Source organism: Phragmites australis, chromosome 10, assembly GCF_958298935.1.
Source record: "Phragmites australis chromosome 10, lpPhrAust1.1, whole genome shotgun sequence".
Taxonomy (NCBI): Eukaryota; Viridiplantae; Streptophyta; class Magnoliopsida; order Poales; family Poaceae; genus Phragmites; species Phragmites australis.
The window spans coordinates 31,099,028-31,108,057 of NC_084930.1; the positions used below are offsets into that span (position 1 = coordinate 31,099,028).

The 9,030-nt window shown below is 38.5% G+C and overlaps 1 protein-coding gene across 1 annotated transcript; it reads left to right on the forward strand.

Annotated features, from left to right (window-relative positions):
- The first annotated feature begins 250 nt into the window (after positions 1-250).
- LOC133930702 (phosphoinositide phosphatase SAC2-like) lies at positions 251-9,030 on the forward strand. The gene is made up of 16 exons (XM_062377415.1): positions 251-686; positions 2,117-2,321; positions 2,413-2,578; positions 2,798-3,020; positions 3,608-3,684; positions 3,797-3,978; positions 4,046-4,143; positions 4,239-4,372; positions 4,458-4,586; positions 4,698-5,106; positions 5,961-6,082; positions 6,203-6,292; positions 6,971-7,165; positions 7,288-7,404; positions 7,821-7,896; positions 8,444-9,030. The coding sequence occupies exons 1-16, from the start codon at positions 621-623 to the stop codon at positions 8,525-8,527; spliced, it is 2,373 nt and encodes a 790-aa protein (XP_062233399.1). The 5' UTR covers positions 251-620; the 3' UTR covers positions 8,528-9,030.

Consider the following 9,030-nt stretch of genomic DNA (forward strand, 5'->3'; position numbering starts at 1 on the left):
AAAAAATTAGATTAGAGCAACGGTAAGGAAAATAATCATATGGGATCTGATCTTATGTATTTGTGGCTTAGACGTAGTTCTTGCGTGGCACATAGCAAGAATTGCCAAAAAACTTGTGACGAAGTCAGAGAAAATCATACGTAAGAAAATAAACTATGGATTAGATGTATACTGTAAATATATGAGGTAAGTCACGATTATTTTCGTAACCATGGTGCAAACAAGTCCCAATATATTCCCTGTCACTGAGCCCAGCTCGCCCTCCTCCCTCTCCCCTCCACGCCTCACGGATTTAACACCCGAGAAAAAGAAAGCGAAATCAATCTCCTTTTCGTTCACGGCCTCGCCTCCACCCTCCGAAAATTTCCCCATTTCCGCCGCTCGCGATCGGCGCCAAGCTCCCCGAATCCCGGTCTGGATTCGCGACCATTCGCCGCGGCGGCTGCGAGCATCGGGCCGGTTTGGGCTCGGAGTCGCGGGCTCTGCTGTGATTCGCGCAGGGAATGCTCTACCTCAAGCAGCCGGGCGCGGATTTAGGGTTCCGGCGGGCGGCGGCGGGGCTGTGATCTGCGGCGGCGGATGCGAGATTGAGCCGGCCCGCGCCGGGGGTTCGGCCGGCCATGGCGGCGGCTGCGGCGGAGGCGGAGAGCTGCCTCCAGAGCTTCGAGCTGTACGAGGCCGAGTCGGTGAGCTCCTCGCGTCCGGATCACAATGCGCTGCTGCGTTGTCGTGTGGTGCTCTGTTCTTAGTGGTGCAGCTCTTGCTGCTGCTTTGTGATTCGGCAAAGGCTCGGGAGTTGGGCGCCTGGATAGCTTTGTAGATGGTCGATCTTTCAGGTCGTTTAGTTCGGGACAGGACGTCGGCCTGGGTGCTTGGATGCTTCCATGCTAAACCGGAATTTAAGAATTATGATCCTTATGTCCATTCATGGCGCGGGCGGGTGATTTGGGTGTGTTTGGGTGGGAAGTGATCATTGCACGTGATTTTCAGGAGTTCTTAGTTGTTTGTGTTGTTCCGTTATATGAAGAAGATTTGGGAATTGTGCCTTCTTTTGTTAGTTTCCATGCATTTTTTCTATTTTTTTCTGGTTACGAAAATGAGCACCTTTGCGTGTTCAATTGCTGTTAAGGTTAATTGAGTTTTGATTAAGAAAGGGGACCTTTGTGCGTCTCCTTGTAGTTGCCTGCTATAACTTGGTTGTAGTGTCGACTTTTCCTTTCATACTGCTAGTGTCTGAATGATTAGTTACTAAGATTTTGATTCAGAATGTTCTTTTTGCGGGATATTTGCTGGTTTTGCAAGGTAAATCTATGACTGTCCGGATGCATTATAATATGCAGAGGTTGTTGGAGAAACTCTGTTTGTAAACTTATGTGCAAAGGTGTAGCCATACTGTTTCTCATGGCTTCCCTAGTGTTTGCGGATTAGAGTTTAGAGTTGTTTGGTTTTGTGTGTAGGATATGGCAAATTTGTAAAGTTTAAAAGTGAAAATTGGAATCACTTTCTTTGACCGTTCCATGTTTTATGAGAATTTAGAGTTATGCTTACTGTTATCACTGAGAATTCGGGAATTTTATGATGTGTGCAATTATTTGTTGCTTGGGGGCTTTTGATTGTGTGGAATGCTATCGAGGTTAAGTTGCTGAGAATATCTTTTGTCACTATCCAAGAGGATCTGATAGGATATTTCAAATAGGAAAGACTATTTGAATAGAATGGAGCATTTTTTTTAAACTAGAGGCTAGGTGTGGTTTATGGTGAAATTATAGTATTGAGGAAGATGGAGAATAGAAATAAAGAACAGAGGAATACAGTGGACTTGAATTTAAGTTGTATTTTTCTCTTGGATAGGTTACAGAATTGTGTATTTGGTTTGTGTAACCTGCTGACAAAAGTATCTCCACTCAAGCTTCAATGCTAATCTGTGACCCAATGCAAGCACAAATCTCAAACCTTTGAATCGATTTTGTGACTGTTGGGTGCCCCTTGAATCTCGACTCTTAACTGTATCAGTTGTCATTTACTGAAAGGCGAAAGAATTATTGAATATCTAGTTCCATATAGTGGTTTAATATAATTTTTTATCATAATTAAATAATGGATTCTTTTTTTGCAGAAATTTTATATTCTTGGAACTAACACTGACAAGACATTATGGAGATTACTCAAGATTGATAGAATGGAACCATCAGAGCTCAATGTAGATGAAGATTCTACTGTACACTCACAGAGTGAATATCTTGATCTGCTAAAAGTTCTAGATGAAGACCATAGGTCAACTGGTGGAGTTAAATTTGTTACCAATTGTTTTGGAATCAGCGGTAAACTATCCCATCTTTCTCTGATCATAATTTCATGCAAAATCAGTGATTTTCCTTGCAAATATGCGTCAATGATACATTTTCTTTACAGGTTTCATTAAGTTCCTTGGGCCCTATTATATGTTACTTATTACCGAGCAGAGAAAGATTGGGGATATATTTGGCCATCCAGTGTACCAGGTTACTAAGACCGCAATGATTGAGTTATCAAATTCCAAGACAAGACCAAAATTAATTAATTCCAGGGATGAGAACAGGTGTGCTGCATCCCACATTCCCACTATATTGTTGACATCCTATCCTTCACACTATCTTACACCGATTAGTTTGATCAGATATCTTCTAACTGTTGAATAAAGTATCCTTCCGTTTTTCAAAAGAATAAAAGATTAAGGAACATAGCTACATAGTTATATCATATGCAGAAGTAACTGCACTGCATGTTCATGATAAGGCAGCCTTTACTAATCGTGCAGGTACAAGAAGCTCTTACAGACAATTGATCTTAGAAAGGACTTCTTTTTTAGCCACTCGTATCATATCATGAGAAGTATCCAGAAGAACTTTAATCATCCACAGGAAGGGTGGGACGTGTATGACACAATGTTTGTGTGGAATGAGTTCCTAACACGAGGGGTTCGTGACATTCTGAAAAGTACACTCTGGACTGTTGCGTTAATCTATGGTTTTTTTAAGCAGGTGCGTGTATACCTATGAAACTTATATCTTTTCGTGCTGTTATTTCATGAAATAATATTTATGAACATATGATAGATTACATCGAAAACGATTTATCATACATTTCTACTCCTTTCTTTTTTCTCCATGTTTGTTATCGTCACTTGCATTACTCTTAACCGAGCTAAAATCATGTTTTTCATTGCTTGAGCTAGGTAGGTAAGGTAAGAGTCCTATTTCCCTTTTCTTTTTGGTCTGAGGGTTAGTTGTAGGTTCTTCCACCTTGCTTTTCACAGTCTTAAATTGGTAAATTCATGATGGAAATTTGTAAAAGATGATTGACTATCAGATATTGATATACATTAATGAATTATACATTGGTTCCAGATTTTATTTTGCACCACATAATAGTGAATACTGATGCTATTTCTTCCTATGGAGAAAATACTTAATCTAAAGAAGTCTACCATAATATCTTGTTCTGTAGTATTACTTATACCATTTGTTAGCTGCCTTACCATCTAACTTCTCTGTTGCTCTTGGATATCACAACTTCTGTTTACTCACATAATCGGTTAGAATAATATTCTTATTTCATTTATATCAAGGATAAACTTGCAATATCTGGGAAGGATATTATGTTGACGCTCATTGCTAGACGCTCAAGGCATTACGCTGGCACCAGGTTCACTCTTGCCAAACTCTTAGTAATCATACTCCTTTCTGCTATTTTTTTGTGTGCTTGGGATTGATTTAGTGCATCTTTGTTTTATGATCTTGTCATTTTGACTAAATAGGTACCTAAAGAGGGGTGTGAATGAGGAGGGCAGAGTAGCGAATGATGTCGAGACTGAGCAAATTGTTTATGAAGACATGCTTGAACCAAGGCAAATAAGCTCTGTTGTGCAGAACAGGGGTTCAATTCCTCTATTCTGGTCCCAGGAGACATCAAAGCTGAATCTTAAGCCTGATATCATATGTAAGTTGAAATCGTTCTTCGATTTGTGAAGTATTGTACAATTATTTGATTTTGTTTGTTCTTGCAGTGCACGAAAAGGACAATAATTATGAAGCTACCAGACTTCATTTTGAAAATCTTAGGAGGAGATATGGAAATCCTATCATCATCTTAAACTTGATTAAGGTGAGCACGCTGTCATGTTACTGTCACCGTTTCTGATGGATGTTTTGCATATAATCACGCTCTTGCAATTTACTTTCTGTTGTTATTCTTGGAAGACACGTGAGAAGAGACCACGTGAATCTATACTTCGTCGAGAATTTGACAGAGCAATAAAGATTATAAATAATGGTCTACCAGGGGAAAATCATTTGAGATTTTTACATTGGGATCTTCATAAGAACTCTCAAAGGTATTTATTCTTTTGTGATACACCTTGCACTTATGGTTTCTTTGATGCTTTTGATATACATTACTGAAGCAAATTTGTATTCCAGCAAAAGGACAAATGCCCTCCATGTGCTTCTGAAAGTGGCATTTGAAGCTCTGAACTTGACAGAATTCTTTTATTGTCAAGTTTCCCCAGCTCGAAGAGCGGAGAGTTCCCTTAATTTGAGCACTACATTGTAAGTGTTTGTTAATATGTACTAGTTTCGTTGCTATTTAATTTGCACTCCTATTGTCTGGTTCCTCATGAATGGCTTGACGCTATCTTATTTTTCGTTTGTGCTTTGCAGGAACAATGGTTTTGGCCCTCACGTGTGTGATGAGAACAAAAACTGTGGCAACACAGAGTATACCGATGATCTTGATGATATTTCCCAAGAAGATACCTGTGGCAATTCTGATCCTGATAATAGAATTGCAGAAGATAAAGCTGAGGTCAATGGATCTACCCCAGTAAAGCCTCCAAAATTCCAAAAGGGTGTCCTACGTACAAACTGTATAGATTGTTTGGACCGCACAAATGTTGCTCAGTATGCCTATGGTTTAGCTGCTCTAGGGCACCAGTTACATGCACTTGGTTCTGTTGAATCTCCAGAAATTGATTTGGACTCCCCTTTGGCTTGCCATTTGATGCATTTTTATGAACGGATGGGTGACACGCTTGCTTTACAGTATGGTGGTTCGGCTGCTCACAATAAGGTACTCCACCGAATCTTGCTATTTCGATTCTTCAATTTGCTTCTTGTTTCATTCTGTCAGACAAAATGTAGGTTCCTCATTCTGTCCTCAGAATGCTTGTGGGTTGAAATAAGGAGTGATTGTACTGCGTACATTATTACATTATTTCAGAATTAATCTAATTTTGCTCCATGAGATTTGCATCTGATCTGTTATAAGTTTACCTTTCAGATCTAGGTGATTATGTTAGGATAACAAGCATACAGACGTGTATTTTATTCTTGAAAATAAAAACCATGAAGCTAGTTGTAGTTAAGAAAATTAAGTTTGACTAATTGGTCCTTGAAAATTTGTTGCTTAAATTGGGCATGGATATACAATTTGATGTGACATGGACTAAAAAATGGTTATCAATAAATCAAGTAATGCTGATTAATTACTCTGGAAAGGTCCAATATGAATTTGATAATAGCCTCGGCAAGTACAGCTGGAATATAATTAATATGCTATGTCTTGAGACTTGGACCACTTATTTTAGTAGCTAGTATAACAAACTACATTACTTGCTGACCTCCTGAGCTTAGTAAGGTCTAACTATTGTGCAGAGTGGACCACAACACACCATTGAGAAGTGAAAGATAACTCAATCTTAACCTATCAGTAAGATGATCAAGCTTAAGGCAACCAAAACAAATAATTATTTAATTGTCGAGTTCTTCATTCAATTATACAAATAAGATGACTGGTGGCTAGTGAATCAATAATTTATTTCATCAGCATTTTGACTAGCTAAATATTCTTTCATGGCACGTTTCTCATGTTAGATTGTTCTTACGCACTTTTCTGATGAACTTTTCGTGTGGTTTCATGTGCAGATATTCTCTGCAAAGAGAGGGCACTTGAAGTTTGCCATTCAATCTCAAGAGTTCTTCAGGACACTGCAACGATACTACAGTAACGCCTATATGGATGCTTACAAACAGGCGGCAATAAACTTGTAGGTTTGACCAAGCTAATTGTTCACTAATGATCTTTTTATGTCCTTTGAAGTTTGAATATGGAAATACTATGGACTAAGTTATTGTCACTTGTTTCTTTTCCCTTCGTAAAATTTCAGATTTTTAGGATACTTCCAACCACAGGTGGGAAAACCTGCACTTTGGGAGCCAGAATCTGGTGAGGAGCATGTACTCGATGACAATGCGAGGTAATCTAGCAATATATGGTTATGCTTGAACTTACATGGTTAAGTATGAACGCATGACATCAAGATCTACCTTTTGTTTAAACTACAAGAACAATGCACCCTTCTCTCTCCCTCTCTCTAGTGTCAACTTTGGGCAATAACAGAATTATTACCTGCAGTGATCTGACAATATGAAGTACCTATATCTATTGGCTTACCTACTGATAACACCTCAAATTCGCACAATATTACTGACAGTGGGAACCGAAAATTGGCAGTAGTCTTTGCGTGAGAGCACAAAAAATTCTATAAAGATATCCAATGCAATTTTTCTAGTTTTACCACTGCTTTTAAAGTTTGGATAGAGAAAGCTAAGTTTTTCATCTCTTTTACCTTCTTTCATAGGGAAGCTAGTCCCAACCTTTCTTTTCTTACTTTTTTTGAGGGGGAAACCTTTCTTTTCTTAGTTTAATCCTCATTGATCCTTGTGTTTAAGGTCTCTTAGGTCTATGTCATGAAACAAAGTGAATAGTCTATACTCTTGAACATATGAGGACTAAATACCCTAAATTCCTTTTTATAGTGTTTCCTGACCACCTCATTTGAAGAAGTAAATAACCAGATTTTATTCGCACATGCATATTGCAAATCAACACAATGCATCTTATCAATTATCTGAGATATATATATCTTTTTCAGTAAATTCATGAAGAGAGCTAGATCAGATGGCAGCATTCTTCGTAAAAGCAACACATCCATGTCCAGCAACGGCCGAAATGGAGTGTTAAACTCAGCATTTACTGGTTCAAAAAACGAAACGCAATTTCCGAACTGGAATTCTGATTCAGGGCACGGATTTTCTTCAACCTCCGACAATGAAGTGTCGAAGACAAGGTTGGTTTGTGCTCTTCAGATTCTGAAACTTGTTCTATTAATAGCCGAGCAATTACCCAAAAGTATATGAAATATCTGATACATAAGGTATTGATTTTCATTCCCTTGAAAAACAACTGCAGGTATACTCCCACAGTGTCTCATATTAAGCATGTAAGCTGTGGACTAGATTATTGCAATGGCTCTGGTGATTCAAATTTCCTGGATCTTGACTGGTTTTCAGCTTCAGACAATGAAAGGTTGCTTATACTGTGCTTTTCCCTCTTTGGTCTATTTTGTATCTTTAGTGTATCAGGCCTTCTCTTTGTTGCACATGGTACACAGAGGAATTGGCAACCAGGAGTAATTAGTTTTTCATTTTTATTCTTGACATATTTTCTTTTCCCAAAAAGAAGGGAAACTCTGTGCATAGCTTGCAAAAAGTGGTTTATTTAAAGATGAACCTGGCAGTGCTGTACCAGACTTTTATAGGATTATCCATGTTGAGAAACAAAACTAAACAAAGTGGAGTTGTTGCCAATGCCATGTATTTTCTAATCCTCCATTCTAGTGATGTGTCCATGGCACTACTCTCTGATACCACACATTTATAATCGAGATCTAGATGAATGTTTCTAACCTTTCTAACATTTTTTTTTGTGTTGTACTTAAACAGGTCAAAAGCCATAAGTACGCCTGATGTGAATATTTCAACTGATAATGTTATTAGTGATGTAAACTCTGGGAAAATGGTTAGTGCACTCAACAATCCAACTGTTCATTACCACTTCCACTTCTTGCCCACTTTTGTGTACTGTAATCATGGTTTACACAACCTTTTTTTCGCCTTACTTTCCTGGTCCCAAGTGGGGAAAACGACTACCATCTTTGGGTTCTTTTCTGACCTGCCATTTTGTCTGTTATCTTTTTGGTTTCTTTTTATGAAATTCTTGCACATTCTTGTGTACTGCAATAATGGTTTAGAAACCTTTTTTTTTTTTTGCCTCATTTCCTGAATCCAAGCTGGAAGTATCAACTACCAGGTTCTGGTTACTTGTTCTGTTCACCAGGTATAAGCATAGTATTAACATGCTGCTAAAATCAGCATGCCTGTCCTCATTCTGGGTGTTACTTGCTGGGAATTGAGAACCCTGGTCGTAATTATTCTGAAATAAACAAAATTTTGTTTCTGAGATTATAACTATTACACTGTTGGACTATAATTTCTGACAATTTTTAATGGAAATATATATGTTTCACCCAACAAATTAAACCAATAATTTAATTTGAAACTTTCAGGAAGATCATGCTGCTGAGATTGAGGCTCAGGGGTTATCTGAGGTTTTTGTGCAGTGGGTTAATGGAGAGGCATTTTGGTACTGATATTGCAAGATGGCTTATCATGTATATCCAAGCTACATGATGGCAGCCCCAACTTTGTTCCAAAGCATCTGACGAGACTATCGCGAGGAGACATCATTGCACTTGAGATCGTTTATCAGTCATCAGCATTCTCCTTGTGATATATGGGCTCACAGTCACACCGTCGGAAGAGTTCTCTAGGGAAGTGTACCATTCTGTTCATTTGTTAAAGCTTGCTCACCAGTTATTTCTTCTAGGGGCGAGTAGATAGGACTTTGCTCTTATTTTTCTTAAAGGAAAGAAAGAAGCAGGTAGTATATTATTCTTTTGAAGCTGTACCATTATTCAGGCATCTCCATTGTGTAAATATATATGTCCGAAGTGTTCACCCCCTGTCTTTTTTCCCGCGAGAGTTGAGGTGGGCATGAAAGCACCATTTTTCCCTCAACCTTTTTGGATGGGATCTTTTGAAACATCATGTACATGTATTTTTTTGTCGCAACAGGAGATACGTTATTGTGTAA

Coding starts and splice junctions, on each gene's coding strand:
- LOC133930702 (XM_062377415.1), top strand. CDS start 621: ATGGCGGCGGCTGCGGCGGAGGCGGAGAGCTGCCTCCAGAGCTTCGAG. Junction 3,021..3,607: donor TCTATGGTTTTTTTAAGCAG/GTGCGTGTATAC, acceptor ATTTATATCAAG/GATAAACTTGCAATATCTGG. Junction 6,293..6,970: donor GTACTCGATGACAATGCGAG/GTAATCTAGCAA, acceptor TATCTTTTTCAG/TAAATTCATGAAGAGAGCTA.